The 17855-nt window shown below is 42.0% G+C and overlaps 1 protein-coding gene across 3 annotated transcripts in view; it reads right to left on the reverse strand.

The window, feature by feature from the left end:
- nhsl3 (NHS like 3) overlaps positions 1 to 17855 on the reverse strand; it is a 76662-nt gene that overhangs the window by 45565 nt on the left and 13242 nt on the right. Inside the window, exon 1 of one of the 3 annotated variants that reach the window (XM_015955704.3) lies at positions 13167 to 16150. The exons of the other annotated variants lie outside the window; for them this stretch is intronic. Within the exon in view, the coding sequence (XP_015811190.1) occupies positions 13167 to 13299 (133 nt within the window). The 5' untranslated portion in view covers positions 13300 to 16150. Of the gene's footprint in view, positions 1 to 13166; positions 16151 to 17855 lie in introns of those variants that run through there. 3 annotated transcript variants of the gene reach the window in all.

Here is a 17855-nt window from a genome sequence, read left to right on the forward strand (position 1 = left end):
ATTAATAAGTCCGAATGAAAAATGGTTGCCACTCCTCCTCCTCGCCCTGTACTTCGAGCAATGTGATGATTTAAATAATTTGAAGGAGTCGACTCGTTTAAGCTAACATAGTCCTCTTGCTGCAGCCAGGATTCTGTGAGAGAGAGCAAAGAGATCTGATTATCACAAATCAAGTCATTAACTAACAAAGTCTTAGAAAAAATGGATCTAATGTTCAACAACCCACATTTAATTTTTCTAGTTTTCTGCTCAGTTGAATTTGTTCTAATATTTATGAGATTTCCATGATTTGCTTTATTAAGCCTGATATTTAATCTGTGTGGTTTTGGCCGTGGGCAGGACACTGTCTCTATAGGGTAGTGGGCAAGGGCGTCAGTTTGTTGTCAGAATTGCTGGGGACAATAACCATACACTTGAGTGGGGTTTAAAAATTGCTGGGGACAATATAGGCTAGCACAGGGGTCGGCGGCTCTGTAGCCGCATGCGGCTCTTCCATCCATCTGATGAGGCTCTCTGTGCTTATAAAATAATGAATGGATATTTAAATAAAAAGCTTTATATTTTACTGCATTAATTTTACATCTGTATGCTAATTCTAAATGTAAAGATTGTCTGCGTAAACCTGAACAGGTCCAACCCGGTCTTACTGTGAGACCGGGTTGACGCGTCACGCTTGTGAGTAATCATATAGGCGCTTTCTGAGCTGAAGAGGATGTGAGATTCTGGGATTCTCCTCAGACGGCTCCTGGATGTGTCGCCACATTGGAGACAGGAACAAGCACTATTCAGCCAAAGTTTCATCATCAGGGAACATTTTCTAAGTGACAAGTCTCTCTGAGAGACAGGGTTTGGAAAACACTCGCTTCAGTGGGAGGAACCTTCTCACATGCGCTCTGGTTCTGCGAGCCTGGATTTGTATTCTGAACAGTCTAAACATGTTTTTAAAAGAAACGTATGACAAAAGTGGCACCTGCTCAGTAAAACCACCAACAGGGTGAAAAATATCAAAATATTGTAGGCAGAGACAGGCTACAACTTCTGGATCATTTTTATTTAAATCGTTTTATTGATTGTCTTCTTATGAAAGATAACTTTGACGTACACGAGCGACCAGGCGCGTTGCAAGATTTTCAAAAGTGTGGGGGATGTTGTCTGTGCCTAAAATAATTTGATGTTATTCACCTTGCTAGTTTAATTTCCATAATAGCGGAGCAGGTGCGAATTTTAGAGCGTCACGCATGTCTCCGTTTTAAACATGTTTAAACTGTTCAGAATACAAATCCAGGCTCTGATTGGTGTAACTAAAGTTTGTACTGAATGAAACTACATTAAACCATGTTTAAAAGAAAAGGATCCGATTAAATCATTTCCCCTCATTTACAGTCACGACGTACAGTGCAGTGTGCATGGCTCTGGGGTTAATCAAGTTTAGTTGTTTCTCTTTGCAACAATCTTCACAAGAAGGCAAAACAGTTAAACGGCAGGTTACAGATATTTCCATTTGACTGTATTTTGATGGATAAACTCAAGGATGCTGGCTGTTTTGAAAGAATTACCCCGACGCACACTAATGTGCATGGATGAGCTTGGAAAAATGTTCTTTTTATGAAATTATTAAACTTTGGCTGAACAGCGCTTTTTCTCGTCTCTGGATGCGTCATGCGTGTCCATATTATAATATGGACACGCATGACGCATCCAGTCTGAGGCAGAATAGCAGCGCAGAAAGCACCTGTAGAGACATTTGATCACGCACAAAGTTTATGTGGAGCAGAAGCGGTCGGGCCACGGCAGGTGAAACGTTCCTAGCCTACATGAAGTGAAACTGTTTAATTGTAACATTAATACGTTTCTGGACACGCTGGTCTGGTTGGTTAGACCAGTGTTGGAAGTGGAACACACACACACACACACACACACACAAACTCACACACACACACACACACACACACACACACACACACACACACACACACACACACACACACACACACACACCAATTAAAATAATGCTGATAGCGTGGACTAGAAGACAGGTGATGGTTTACGTATTTAAATGATGATCAGGCTGCTGTAAAATGTAATCTCCATCCACATCCAGACACAATTATTCTCTATTCTTTCTCTATTTGCTCTGCTCTTGTCTGGACTGACGTAGCTGACGGTGCGCGTGGCGCGCCTAGCGGCTGATGCACATTTTACGCATTTGGAGAGATGGGCTGGATGCTTTGCTTTCACTGGAAGATGGTCCACTTAACGCACGGGTGTAGACTACATATGAATGACAAATGAATGAAAATTAAATTAGGAGTTTTTACTTCATATTTTATAAATAAAAATGACGGGGGAACACATTTATGACGTATTTTTAAACGAAATTTTCTAGCGCGACCTGCCTGCTTCACTTAAGTCACTGCTTATTAAGGTCCGTCCAGAATTACCGTGGCCCACCCAAAAATGAAAACGGCGCTGCGCCTGTTATAAACCTCTGCAAATTGTTGTTCTTCACTTTATCAAACTCAGACTTTGTACAGCTAATGTCAAGATGTAAAATTATGAATTCAGTCGAGCTCTTCCGTCCCTCCCTCTCCTGCTCTCCTGGAAACCCGACATCGGCTGTCAGAAGCGGAGGTGAAGAAGGAGATGAGGCAAACAGAGTGAGTGCGACATAAAGAAACCAGACTGGTGTGGAGGTGAGCAAAACAGAAGGAAAAGTGTGGGTGTTGAATCCCCCCACGGGTGTGACGCCCATGCGAGCGACCGGTACCGGCAGCTGTCACCTGGTTGTGAGCAGCTCTCTGCTGTCTGAGGGTAGGCCCCGCCCACAACGATGCGACTGCTGCGGTGTTTTCTTTACTGTGGGAAACGGGTAATAATGGCTCTTTGATGGGAACAGGTTGCCGACCCCTGGTATAAGATCTGAGCTGGTAAAACAAAAATCCTCATCAGCAGGCTTTTTTGAAAGTGGGGGGGACACAGCTGCCAATCACAAATCCGGTTAAAATGACGCCTATGGTAGTGGGTGGGTAACAGTACAGAAGCTGCAGAGGGGTGGGTTAAACTACGACTCTGCTTCCTGGTCTGGACCCTGGGTCGTCATGGAGGACTAATAAAACTGGCCATATTCCTAGAAAGATGAGCTGCACCATCCAAAGAGGGATGGATGCCGTCTCTCCGCATCAGACCAGGTTTTCCCCAAAAAGTTTTCCAATTATCAATGTAGCCCACGTTGTTTTCAGGACACCACCTAGACAACCAGCGGTTGAAGGACAGCATGCGGCTAAACATGTCGTCACTGGTCCGATCAGGGAGGGGCCCAGAGAAAATTACGGAGTCCGACATTGTTTTGGCAAACTTACACACTGAAGCAACATTAATTTTAGTGACCTCCGATTGGCGTAACCGGGTGTCGTTACCGCCAGCGTGAATAAACAATCTTACTGTATTTACGCTTATCCTTAGCCAGCAGTTTCAGATAAGATTTAATGTTGCCCGCTCTGGCCCCAGGTAAACATTTAACTATGGTTGCTGGAGTCTCTAATGCCACGTTTCTGACTATGGAGCTGCCAATGATCAGAGTCGGCTTGTCAGTGGGTGCGTCACTGAGCGGGGAAAATCTATTAGAAACGTGGACGGGTTGGTGGTGGCCCACGGGCTGGGTTCTATGCTGCGTACCGTCACCCAGCCGGCCTGAGGTCCCGGCTGCTCGGGTTCCACTGGAGGGTCGCTACGGGGTTGTTCTGAGCTAGTTAGCCCCGCGCTAGCTAAGTAACTACGGCTGTTTACAGGTTTTTCAACAGCGCGGAGCCGGGACTCCAATTCCGACACCCTCGCCTCCAAAGCTACAAAAATGCTACATTTATTACACGTACCATTATCACTAAAGGAGGCAGAGGAGTAACTAAACATCTGACACAGAGAGCAAGAGATAGGAGACGGAGAAGCAGAGACAGAAGTAGCCATAGCCGTGCTGAGGCTAAGCTAACTGGACGAACAGCAAACTGCAGTACCAAATAAACTGCGTGCAGACTCAAATGGTTCCCTAAAAGCTAGGTGGAACAACAGAAAATGTGCGTTTTAGCGTGCTTTTGTGCTACAATAACTCAGAGATATCCAAGTACAGAGAAATTAAATCAGCTTTAGCGAGCCCCAAACACCAAACAGCTACACGGAGTGCAACACTGAAAACAGGAAACAGGAAACGCCTTACCGCCTTACCGCCAGGTGCAGCCAATCAGCAAATTGCAATTGGTTGTTGCGTGTTTACCAGTCAAATTAAATCAAATATTTACTAAAATTAACAAGTGAAAATCTGAGCTTTTGGTGATTTAATAAAAAAAAAATAAAAACAAAATCAATATCTTGTTGCACAACTTTCTGCAGTAGACACTACTACTAACACTGCTAACTAACTGAGATTTCCCATCTGTCCACAGACGGCTTTCAGGTCTGAAGGGTTTATTTATCAAACAGCACATTTCTGCTCCTTACATCAATCCTACAGGATTTACTTCAGTGCCCACAGGCAGGATGGTAAAATTCTATGACCTATAACCTGAGACTGGTCCCAAGCTTCCTGACACTGGGCAGCACATTTAGCTCCAGGATACCTACATTATCTTGGGATTCCACAGCAGGTCCAGTGTTTATTTGTTCAACCGCTTCAGTTTTATATCTGTAAGCATGAAGCTGGTGCTATTTGCCAAAAAAATAAATAAAATAAAATAAATAAATAAATAAACCAAAGCTGAAATTCAGTCTCCCGGAAGCTTCTCAACGTTTGTTTTAGCAAATTTCACTTTTTATAATTTTTTCCCAACTGTGGTGTTCTCACTTATCTACGATGTGTGATCCAGAGGTGTGTCCAAGTCACTGCTTTGCAAGTCACAAGTAAGTCACAAGTCTTTCCAGTCGATTCTCAAGTCAAGTCGAAGTCAGACACCCAAGTCCAAGTCAAGTCCAAAGTCAGTGATGTGGAAGTCCAAGTCAAGTCCAAGTCCTTAACTTAGAATTTTCAAGTCATAATCAAGTCATCTGCCCAACTTCAATTTAATGACAATGATAATAAATAAATTCCATAAATAAGACTTCTTAAAGCTTCATTTATTTACTCAAACAAGAAGAAAGTGCAACTGAAAGTAATCATAAACAAAGTGCAGCTGCATTTAGCAGGACAACATCAGACCCAGATCGAAGAATGATTTATGATCTTTGTCCACTTTTGTGCTAAAATATCAAACATGCTCAAGTCATCATCAAGTCAACAGATGCAATTCGATTCAAATCCCAAGTCATTGGCGTTCAAGTCTGAGTCAAGTCCTAAGTCTTTATAGATTTTATCAAGTCAAGTCAGAAGTTATTAAAATAATGACTCGAGTCCAAGTCATGTGACTCGAGTCCACACATCTGGTGTGATCTGACACTAATGAACCTTGACCTTGAGTTCACCTCCACCTCCAACACATTTTGAAAAGTTTTCTACACTTCAGTGGACCTTAAACTTTTGAACGCGTCCAGCTGTAGTCAAATGATGATCGTCTAGGCTTCACCTTTAACATTTAACTCCTAGTGAACACTGGAGGCATCAGCGGCAGCAGAATGTCACTGCTGCAAATAGAATCCATTATAGTCTATGGGGGTGATTCAAACCAGCCACGACGCAGCAAATTTCAGGTGCTAAAGATTGGTTCAGGTTCCATTTATGGCAAGCCAAAAGGATCAAAAAGCGTGCATTCTAAATGCACGTTATGTCTGTCAAAATGTTCGTCTTGAATGCAAGTTTTGACGCCAAAGGGGGCAAAAGAACATGTGTTCTAAATGCACATATTGGCCGCCAAAGCAGTATGGAAAGCCAATGGTGAAATTAATATTTAGCAGAAAATAATTTACAAAACAGAAAGACATGAACGCTTCAGCTGGGTAGAAAAACTAAAATAGTAAAAAATAAATTAGTTCTGATACTTTAAACAATTTAAAGGGTTAAAACAAGGGACGGAACTTTAACGCATTAATTATTATTAATTAATTAGAAAAAAATGACGTGCCAAAAATAATTCATGCATGAATTAGTGCTTGAATTTCAAAAGGGCGGGAATCTTTGTCATTGCACGATTTCCGGGTACACTAGTTTCACTGATGCACACAACAAAGCAGCCTTGCTCTGCCGCTAGAAGATAAATGCCTCTCTTGGACTGATGCAGCGTTTGGGAAAACACGGTTGCCTCTTCTCTTAACTGAAAACTGCGGAGTTCGTCACACGGACATTTTTAAGAGATAATCTCTGATCTCACTGCTGCTGCTCGTATGCAACACTTGTTTTATTGATCTGCGCACCTGAAGATTTATAAAGTCTAGGTAAGCTGAATTCTTAATATAGTAACATTTCAGACAGAATGATGTGCCATATATTTTGCCCCAAGCATTTTCTGGGACACAACAATATCTGCAGTTAACATAGGGCTAAGATGGGAATTCACACATGGTTTCAGTGTAAAATCCCTGGTAATTTTCAAAATAAAAGTCTGCGATGTAATTTCATATCTATGCAGATTACGTCAATAAAGGTGACCTAACGGCTTATTCATCCTCAGCATCATTCCAGAAGTGCAGCGGTGTGTTTTTCATGGCTTTAATCCTGACAGTAGAGAGGAACATCATCATATTACGTGTAACGGAACGGAATGACCGTTTTTCCCTTCTTTGCTCAAGAATAGTCTGCATGAGATATGGTCTCAAGGTCACATGCAGTCCTTCTAACCTGCTTATTTTCAGCTCAACAGAAGAACGAAGAATGAACTCTTTTCTTTTAATTCATCAAAGAACTCTATTTTAATAAAGCTAATCCATCAAAGTGTTAGTCAAATATAAGATGTGACCGATCTGTGAAATCATAATGTTAATTACCTTATGATAATCCTATAGAATATAAAGGTTTGTGACTTTAAGTGTTCCAACAGGACTCATTTCACGTAGTGTTAAAAAGACATGACACATTACTTTCACTGATCCAATCAGAATCTTACAGATCTGACGGAGGCGTGGTTTTGATGGTGTTTGGTAATTTTTCATTCGACAATAAACCATTACATCCGAAGTATAAAACTACGCCACGTCAGCTCTAGCGCCAGTTCAAAGCGTTCCAGAGAAAGTGACGGAGAGGCCAATCCTGATCTAAAACTCTTTAACCAAAAGAACGAACGATAAGCTGAAAAATTCATCGCTATTCCAACAGCGGCAACAGTTCCTTTCAGAATAAAAGCTGAACCATCAAGACCCAGGCTTGGGTCTCACCAGACGCCAACAAACTGTCGTGTACCCGGAAGTAACTCAGACTGGTCTGGTCGGCGCCGCTGCTTTTCCTACCGGGTTGGTTCCAGAGAGGGTCAAGCTAAGACCTTCCAGATCTAAAGGGGACTTCCACGAAGGGTAGGTAGACTGACATAATGGTGTCTCATGTGTTTCTGAACTTCCTAACCAAAGCTTAATGCGAAAACAGCACCTTCAGTTCCCGTCAGAACAATCGCTTCTTCGGATTTGCTGGTTCTGATTTAACATCACACGTCATCCATCCACCGCCTCATCCATTTTAGTTACACCATACATTTAGTTTTGAAGTCAGTCTAGTTTAATTTGTTAGTAATAAAATTCTTAACTTTTAAACTTGACTCTCTCTCTCTTCTGTTGTCTCTGAGTGAATACGAAGCGGTTATCTAATCCCTGCAATAAAAAGATCCAATCTTCTGGTTTAAATAACTCACAGATCCGTAAGGTGGATTTCATATTTCCTATGGAACTCTACGCCTTATGGCTCATTAAATAACACCTAATCTATTTCATGACATACGACAAACAGCAACATCAAATGTGATTTCCTTTTTTTGGGTTTAATGGCAGATGCCATGAACTTGAGGGACTTTGTGATGTTTATGTTTGAGGTTTATTTTTTTGGCAGACGCTTTTATCCAAAGCGACTTACAATTTATAACCTACAGGGCATGCTGTGATCTGTGGGGGAAACCGGAGTACCCAGAGGAAACCCACGCATGCATGCGGAGAACACGCAACTCCACGCAGAAAGGCCGCAGCCGAGTTTCGAACCTGCAACCTTCGTGCTGCGAGGCAACAGTGCTAACAACTGAGCTGATAAATGAATAAATATAAACATAAGCTGTTGCTGTCTGTTGTTATTTAAAGAGCAGAAACTACTCTGAGTACCCCTCCTCTCCATCCCCTGATGAGTCGTTAGCCTCTGTTGATGGTGAGTCATCGTGGTGATTAGATGCAAGAAGGTGTGACCTAGACTGAAACTGCTTAGGAATGAGATTCAAAGCTGCATTATAGATACAGGAAAGGTGAAAGCTAAGCCCCCCCTCCTATTTAAAGTTGGTTTTTCACTTTTTGACATAGATAGCTTCTTTTACTCCTCTCTCAAACCATCTATCTTCTCTGTCTGGAATGTGGACTTTGTCATCTTCAAAAGTGTAAGTAAGTAAGTAAGTAAGTACATTTTATGTATATAGCACTTATCACAGACATAGAATCACAAAGTGCTACACATAGATCAGAACAAAATAAAACAAAGTCATAAAATCATAAATAGATTAAAATCCTCAAAACAGAATCAGATTAACAAAAGAAAAATAAAGTCATAAAATTATAAAATTTCATAAACAGATGAAAGATTAAAAATTTGAGTTAAAAATAAGAAAATAAAAGATTTAGGTAAAAGCAGCTTTAAAGGGACTTTACGGAGTTTTGTATTTTTATGCTCGCGATTGCCCCCTCTGGCCAAAAGTGTAACGGCAGCTTCAATAGGAGGCTCGTGCACGAGGCGCGCATGCCATACGTGCACACTCCTTAACGAAAATAACAGCTGAGACGAAGCTCTGTGAAGCTGATGGGGGTCAGCTTCACAGAGCTCTGAGAGCTGACAGTCCATTGTGTGTGTGTGTGTGTGTGTGTGTGTGTGTGTGTGTGTGGCCCGGAGAGCAGGAGAATGTGCAGCTAATTAATTAAATAATTTGGTTCTGTACCTTTCTCTTCAGCACAGCTGACAAAGGTTTATGATGGGTTAGTCCTCCTGCATGCTCAGATCATTCCCTTGCTTGAAAAATTGTTCCAAAATGAAAGTTGAACCCACATCTTTTTTATCTGTGAATTCAATGCTGTTCGGCGAGTCTCAAATAAAAATTTGGGCATATTACTGTAAAAAAATATACCATTAATGTAAAAAAGAAACTCTAAAATAACTGTGTTCTCACCCAGAATCAAACCCGGGTCTCCTGCACGAGAGTCTGACGTCTTTATAGTTGAGCTAAACCACCACTGACATTTTTGGTATCTGTAATATTTATATCCTTGATTACAGCTAAAACAACGTTCAAAGAACGGTTCAGAGCGAAAATGGCTATTTTGTTGCTAATTTGCAGGAAATATCTAGAAGAAAGTAGCTAAGGGTCCTCAGAAATGTAGCTAGTTTCGTCACTAGGCGTTAGGAACAGCGACAAAGTGGCACTGCCTCTCTTTCTGCTGCTAAAGCTACTGATAGCAAACGCTATGGGCTATGCCTGAGTGTGAACGCGCATGAAGCAGCCTGCTCGACCTGAGCATCTCTCTTTTTCTGTGATTTTACAGAAAAACAGGCAATCACAGTAAAAATGCCAGGGCTCATTCTACAGGACCAGGGCTTTGCAGGAGAAGAAATGTATTATTTCTATACATGTTTTGGCTGTCAAACTTCCATAATGCCCCTTTAAATAAAAGGGTCTTTAGCTGTTTTTTAAAAGTGTCCAGACTGTCAACGCTGCGTAAGGATAAAGGAAGATCATTCCAGAGTCGGGGTGCAACAGTCTGGAAGGAGCGATCACCTCAACTTTTATATCTGGTCTTTGGAACTTCTAGAAGGTTCTGGTATGTGGACCTGAGGGCTCGGGTTGGAGCATAAGGCTTTAACAGTTCAGTAATATAGGGAGGAGCTTGACCATGTAGAGCTCTGAAAGTTATAGTGAGGATTCTAAAATGAACTCTAAAGTTAATGGGTAACCAGTGCAGAGACATTAGAATAGGAGTGATATGCACTCTTCTGTTTGTCCAGTTAGAAGCCTCACTGCAGAGTTCTGGACCAACTGAAGGCGGTCAAGGGCTTTTTTGTTAAAACATGTGAAAAGTGTGTTACAGTAATCTAGACGGGAGGAGATAAAGGTATGGATAACCATTTCAAGTTCATATTTTGACACCAACCTTCACAGTTTTGAGATATTTCTTAAATGATAAAAACAGTTTCGGACCAATGTTTTTGAGTGGCCTTCAAGAGACATTGATTGGTCAAAAATAACACCCAAATTCCTTACGTTTGTCTTGATGACAGAGGATAAATGACCAAGTTTTAGACTAATCAGGGGAACCATGCTCTCAGGGGCAATGATCAGATATTCAGTCTTTTCAGAGTTTAACTGAAGGAAGTTAACTTCTAGCCAGCTTGTTATAGCTGATACACTCTAGTAATTCATACAGTTTGTAGAACTCAGAATCCTTACAGGAGCAGTACAGATGAATATCATCTGCATATAGGTGATAAGAGGCATTATGAAAATAATCTATTATCTGTCCAAGAGGAAGTATGTACAGCAGAAACAACAGTGGACCCAAAACAGAGCCTTGGGGTACCCCACAGAACAGATGGGTAGAATCTGACATGATTTGGTTCACACAGACGCTGTAACTTCTGTTAGAAAGGTACAATCTAAACCAGTCTAGAACAGTTGCAGAGATCCCCACCGAGTCACCAAGTCTGTTAATTAAAGTGCTGTGATCAACAGGGTCAGAAGCTGCAGAAAGATCTAACAATACTAACACTGTGAACTCCCCGTTGTCTGCAGCCATCATGATGTCAATTGAAACTAAGCTGTTTCTGTTGAATGCTTTTAATCATCTATCTTCTCTGCCCAAAAGTGTGTCCCTTGTCCTTCAGGTACTGCAGAATTTTGACCTGAAGAGGCGGCTCTCCTGTGTTGTGTTATGTTCCTGTGTATTTGTTGTTTAGTTTCTCTAATGTAAAGATCTGGACAGTCCTCACTACACTGGACTGCATAAACAACACCACTGAGCTTCTATTTGGGTGTTTTGTCATCTGGATGGACCAGGTTCTGTCTGAGGGTGTTGTTGGGTTTAAAGTTTACCGGGATGTTGTGTTTGGAGAAGATTCTTCTAAGTTTCTCTGACACTCCTGCCACGTATGTGATGATGGTGCCATTTGCCCAAAGGATGTTGTTGTTAGGTTGGCAGCAGAGCTCTCATGTTTAGTGTTAAGTTCAGTGAGATCATGGAATGGGATCAAGAATTTTCTCCTGACAGGAAAAAGATCTCAGCTAGCATAGCCATAGATCACACTGGATAAGTCTCTGTGGTTGCATTTATTTTACATTTATTTTACTACCTCTTACTAGAGCTGTCTTTAGTAAGCACAAAATCAATTTGGTTGTACACCTGTGCAATAGTAATAAATTATCTTGATTCCTGTTAAATGTACTTCCTGAATGAGTGACCTTTTAAGGCTAAAACAACAAAATGACAAATACAGACAGAAGGACGACTTATTTCTTTTATAATGCGTTGCATCACCACCTGGTATCAGAACAGGACTCAGTATTGGAAGATAATCAAAAATCAAACAACTTGGACTCGGATCAGGGACAAAAATGTGGTTGTAACATCTCTAGATGTAAGCCAGCTTTAAAAACTAAAACTATTATTTATGAACTAACATTAACACTAATGACACTAATTTATATATTTTTATTATGTTGTTTGAACCCAAGGGTCTCATTATCTGAATTTTCTAACTAGTTGGATTGTGAATCTGTTTAAAAGTTTTGCTCTATAAGTGCCCCCTTTTTTTTTTACTTTGAGCACCCGCCCCGTCAAAGGTCTCTGCACGACCCTGTTGGGATTTCCCCGGAAAAGCTGGCCCAAGTGGCTGGGCAGAGGGAAGTCTGGGCCTCTCGACTTATGCTACTGCCCCCGCAACCGGACTCCAGATAAGCGGGAAAAAATGGATGGATGGATTGAAAATGAAAGAGTACATGACACATGAAACTGTTGTCTTTGGTGCTGCAGCATTGTATTCCTGCATCTTGCTTTCTGCGATGCTTCATCTTACTGTAGTCCCAAATCTAAATCAGTTCCTGTGAATCACAGGTTTCTTAATATTTTTGTTTACAGTTGATTTGATCATTCAGGTCACCAAGAAAAATTAAGATCATTATTGAGTAATTTTCATGACTTTCATGACTTTTCACAAAATGCTAGTTGTTACCAATTACGTACATTGTTTATGCTAAGCTAAAGCTAACAGAACGCTGCTAGATCAGGAGAATGACTGGGCTGGTTACAAAATGTTTTTTCCCACTTATCGAACTCTGGAGAATGTGGCAACAGACAAAATTTGACTTAGGTGTACCTCTATAAGATTCAGGGCAAATGAAGCCAACTTTTCCTCAATCAAATAAAACCCGTTTTAAATAACAGATATAAAAAGTTGTACGTCACTATATGATGCATTTGAAAGTGAAAACATCAAACCCCCTGAAACTCGAGTGTTCAGACACATTTAGTCAACCTTGGATGGAAACATCAGACACTGGCTCCTGAGAAAAAAGATTACGTCAGCAACCCGAGAAAAAAAAACATTTCACAATGACAGATTATTATCAGTCAGTCTGTTTCTGTGTGTGTTGAACCAGTTAGTCAGGAGGGTTTTGTTGCTTTGGGGACAGAGAACAGAGACAAGGATCAGCATGGAATGGGTTCTGTTTGTCAGAGAAGGACTGAAACTCCTTCGGACAGCAAGAAACGCCCCCCTGATGGAGCTGTGCTAGTCAGCTTTAAAAGAAAACGTTGTTGTTGTAAGTATCTGTGAGCGCCGTAACCAGAACAGGTAACAGCACTCCTCTCCTTCTGCACCCTCGTGCAATAATCAAGAAGGTTGGGAGCTGACTAGGATGAAGTCAGCATGGGAATATTGTCCCACTGCACCTTAAAACACTTACTGCAGGAACACACACACACACACACACACACACACACACACACACACACACGCACGCACGCACGCACACACACACACACACACACACACTCAAACTATTAAAAAGCTTCCTTCTTCCTACCTGTTCTCTGCTTGTCTGGAAGTCCCAGCAGCCAGAAGCTGTTGGGCTTGTCCCGTTTCAGATTCGGGCTCAAAGGTGAAGAAAAGCTTTTGTCCGTCTGCACCTTCTTCTTCTTCTGGATGTTGTTTCCCATTTTGGGGCAGTCCTGGAGCCCCTAAAGTGGGTCTACCATCTCTGACATCTGTACTCCAGCACTCCTGAGTCCCAGTGCTCAGTTGATTCCTGCTGATTCTGCCCTTCTTCAAGCCCTATTGACTGTCTGTGCTAAAGACCCACTGACACCATCCCTCCAAGACAAACAGGCTCTGGTGCTGATCAGAAATGCAGATCCAGCAAGGAAAAAAAAACAAGTCCAGTCAGTCCAGTGGCTCTGAGCTGACACCCTCATGTGCATCCAGCTAGTAGAGGAAGCAACATCCAACGATGACACTCTCAGGAGCGTGCACAGATGTGTGCATGTTCGTGCCCCACGCTGACACTCTCAGGAGCGTGCACAGATGTGAGCGTGTTTGTGCCCCTCCCACCTTCTGCCTCTGTGATCGCCGTGCTCCCAAACCACACAGCTGAGCTACATCATATGGATCATCAAAATGATTCACACAGCTTTCCCTCTCACCCAGCGGCACCTCCTCCTCCTCCTTGTGTGAGTGATTAGCTTCCGTATTGAAAACCATTATGAGTGCAGCTGACATATCCCGTCAACACAACCTGGAGGAGGAGAAAACACAAATTCTTCCATCACTGTGTCATAGAAATCCACTGAGGGGAAACGGAGCAGAGGTGTCAGGGGTATTGAATGAGAAAGGAGGAAATACAGGGTTAGTTTTTTAAATTAAAAAAATCCTAAAAATGCAGGTTTTCATCTGAGTCACTGGATGATATCAGACAACCCACAAATCAGAGCTTGGTTCTCAGATGAGAGTTTCCCACCTCTCCCTGAAAGAAGATGCTGATCCAGATGTGTGGAATGAAGGCAAAAAGACACATGATGGGGAATTCTGGACCACGAAATACCCAAAATATTAGCATTTTTTCTTATTTTAGGCAGAAAAACTCAATAGAAAGATAAAAAAAAAGAAAGAAAATAAATTGGCAGTTAATGATGATGTCATGCCCTTTGCCATCACTCAGAGGCTGGGATACTAAACCTAGAGTGCCTGGATCGATAGAAGTCATCCAGAGGCAGACGTATGAAAGGGATGTGATAAAAATGCACGCTGCTCAGATCAAGCGAAAGGAAGAGGAAACAGCCCCGTTTCCTCCCTGCCTTCCATCCCATGTGATTTGCTGAGAAATGAGATGAGATACAAAACAGCATTACCGGTTATAAAGCTGCAGGGAAGATAAATGTATAGTCCCCCGTTTTTCTGGAGCGAACATCGATCTGTATCAGAAGATCAGAAGGACTTAGTGGCAATGTCTAATTTTGGAACACATCTGGCTACAGAAAGTGTGATGAGGGCAGAATAAATAGAGGATGGGTCCATATTACTCCTGTGTAAAATGATCTGCTTCATGCACTGCAGCTTCCTAATGCAGTCCAACAGAACCACACCCAGTACATTTGAGATGGTGGAGTACTCTGAGCTCCCGATCTCATCTGTCACAGAGCTGGCAGAGTGCACTTAGAGCGTGCACGGGTGTACACTGACTGCCTTCACCTGCGAGCTTCATAACACTGTGCCAAACGTGTCCCAGATCCATTTCAATGTAAGAGTGATCAAAGACTGAGTCACTGTCGTGGCAGGTTTCAGGGTCTGACTGGTGGGAGGCTTAAAAGTGTGTGTGTGTGTGTGTGTGTGTGTGTGTGTGTGTGTGTGTGTGTGTGTGTGTGTGTGTGTGTCCGTCCACTGTAAAGGATTCTGATGTAGAGAAATGTTGTCAGGGAAGGTGGTTGTCAGGGTTACCACTAGAAAGGTCTGCAGACATGAATGTCTGTAAACGTTTCGGTGACCTGTGTCCTTCAACGAATGATGAGATTTGTTTAAAATATAAAGGTGGGAGGACAAAAGAAGTAACTGTACTTATTGTGTCACCCTTTCCCATGACTCCTCAGTCAGGAAGTCAGCCCAGCACTCCCATCTTGTGGTAAAACATTGACATTACTATTAAAAGACCCCAAAGTTCACATAAAATACAAATACTCAGAACAGATATGGCTTTAGATACCAGAAAAATGAGCCATCTGTCATGTTCTGTGTCCCTTTTTTCCCCAGCCCCTCCAGTTCCCACTCCAGGTTCTCCTTTTGTGTTCTCATGGCGCCCTCATGTGTCCTTTGTCTGCGTCTCTCCCCATGTGTCTCCTAATGTTTCTCCATCCCTCTCTGGATTCCCTTTTGTGTTCTCTTAGCGCCCTCATGTGTCCTTTGTCTGCATCTCTGTTGTGTGTCTTAAGTTATAGCCCCAGCCTCTTGTTCCCCAGTTCATTGTATGTGTGTATGAGTTTGTGTGTATCAGTATGTGTATGTGTTTGTGAGTCCTTCCCTTAGTCTCTAGGTTTAGTTTTGGTGTTTTATATAGTGTTAGGTTTATCTGCCCTCCACTGGTTCTCTTCCCCATCCAGATAATTGCTGTCACCTGCCTTCCCTCCAGCCTCACTCCACACACCTGCTTCCTGTTTCCCTAATTGCTCCTCCCAGTGTATAAAGCCTCTCCTTGTCTCATTGTTCTTGTCGGCCCATTGTTGTTGTCAGCGTGTTTTGTTCCCCGTTTAAAATCTAAGACTCCTGCCTGTTTTTGTGACTCCAATTAAAGGATTCTACTTTTTTCAATTACTCCTGCCTCATATCGTCTGGTGCTCTGCATATTGCGTCCTACTCCTCCCAATCAGAACGTGACACCATCCAGGTTAGAAAAGATACACAAAGAGGTTTTAGGTACATTCTTAGTTTTAATGCTCCCCTGGCCACTTTTAAACTTTTATTCAGTTGTTGTTGTGTTTTTCAACCAATGTTGAGCCTTTTTATAGTACAAGGGATCATATATGTATATATATATATATATATATATATATATATATATATATATATATATATATATATATATATATATATATATATATATATATATAAAGTTTTAAAAGTTGTAAAGTAAAAAAAAATTATTAAATAGGAAAATGAAAAATTTAAGCAGCACAGCAGTTTCCCCCTTTCAGGAAATATGTATGATTTTACAAGATGGTCTTAGCAATTCACCATTTTTTTTTTTTTTTTTTTTTTTGCTAAGCCCGGGGTTTGAATTACGGGGGACCTAAGGGGAGCCCGGCTCCCCTGAAAGGGTGATGTGCTCTCCTGGAAGCCGTCAACTTACGCACCCAATGGGAGCCCGAAATAGAACCAAGGTGTTTCTCAATGTCAAGGCGCCTGGCCTTGCGAGGCGATGTCTTGTGAGGCCAGGCGTCTTGCTTACAAGGACACTGTCCTTCCTTGGTCAAAGAAAACGGAAGTGGCTCACGTGACTGCAGCTTCCACGGCGGTCACGTAACGTCACGTGACACGGGACATAGCGTTATATTTTATGTGAATAACTTTCAATATAAATATATAACGAGCCTTTAACTTTTTTAATTGTGTGTATGTTTATTTAATTAAAACTATAAGTGAGTTACTACCCACTAGCCACCGAAGCTGAAACTACTAAGCTACTAACCATTAACAGAAAACTTCTTTGGATCTAAAAAAAACCGTTTTAAATTAGTTGACTTAATTTTAAACTTGACAAATTTCCCCGAAGTAGCAGACAGCTTCTGATCCACCATCCTTTTAATAATACTGCGGCGTATTCTGGGTAATTTTTGACCAAGGCTAGGCTACAAGACACCTCCTGTGTATTCTTGCTCAGCTAGCTAAACGGCTAACAAACGGAGAACACGCCTCGGTAGAACATGAACATTGGAACACGTCTTGGCGGCTCCCGATGACGTATCTCCTAGGCAACCGGGGTGGGGCCAAGACATCAAAGCGAGGTTCCTTGGCATTGAGAAACGTACGCCCCCAGTTTCCACCAACATTATGGCCTTTTCACTTTTGGCCCTGCCTGGTTCAGTCTTGGTAGCATCAGCTCTCCCCCCGCTGCCAGGTTTTGATTGCACGGCCTTCTTAGGAACACAGATGTTTCCGAGCACGTGGGCAATGCAAAAGAGGTGCAAAGAAGTCCGTGGTGTCCTCCTTCAGTTGGTAAAAAAATGCAGTCATGAGCAGTATTTGGAGACTGCTTCCTACTGCCTCTCTCAGACTGGAGGAGGCACCTCACAGCAGCCTGTCCTCTGGCTGCCGTGGCTGTAGCCGAAGGTCAAAGCAGCAGTCAGAGAAGATGTTTACTCCACAGCAACCAGCAGGAAGCCACTGCTGACTGATTCTACCTTCCAATCAGATGCTGCCTCCCTCTGTAGGTGGGCGTGAACTTCAGCCAGCCAATCTGTTGGTAGATAGTCAGTTGAGCACGGAAAGTGCACGGATTACTCAGATGTAGGGATGGGTACCTTTGACATTTGAATCGATCCGGTACTAATTCCCGGTACCTACGAGTCGATACCGGTACTTAACGGTACCAATTTTCGATACTTTTGAGTGTTTATTATTTTAATTCTCTTTTATAATTAAATATATATTTTTCTCAATATATAACCATATTTGATAAATATCATGATAAATAACATACAAGTTTGTATTTTAACTTCGTCCTTGTAGT

This window comes from Nothobranchius furzeri, chromosome 11 (genome assembly GCF_043380555.1).
Source record: "Nothobranchius furzeri strain GRZ-AD chromosome 11, NfurGRZ-RIMD1, whole genome shotgun sequence".
Lineage (NCBI taxonomy): Eukaryota > Metazoa > Chordata > Actinopteri > Cyprinodontiformes > Nothobranchiidae > Nothobranchius > Nothobranchius furzeri.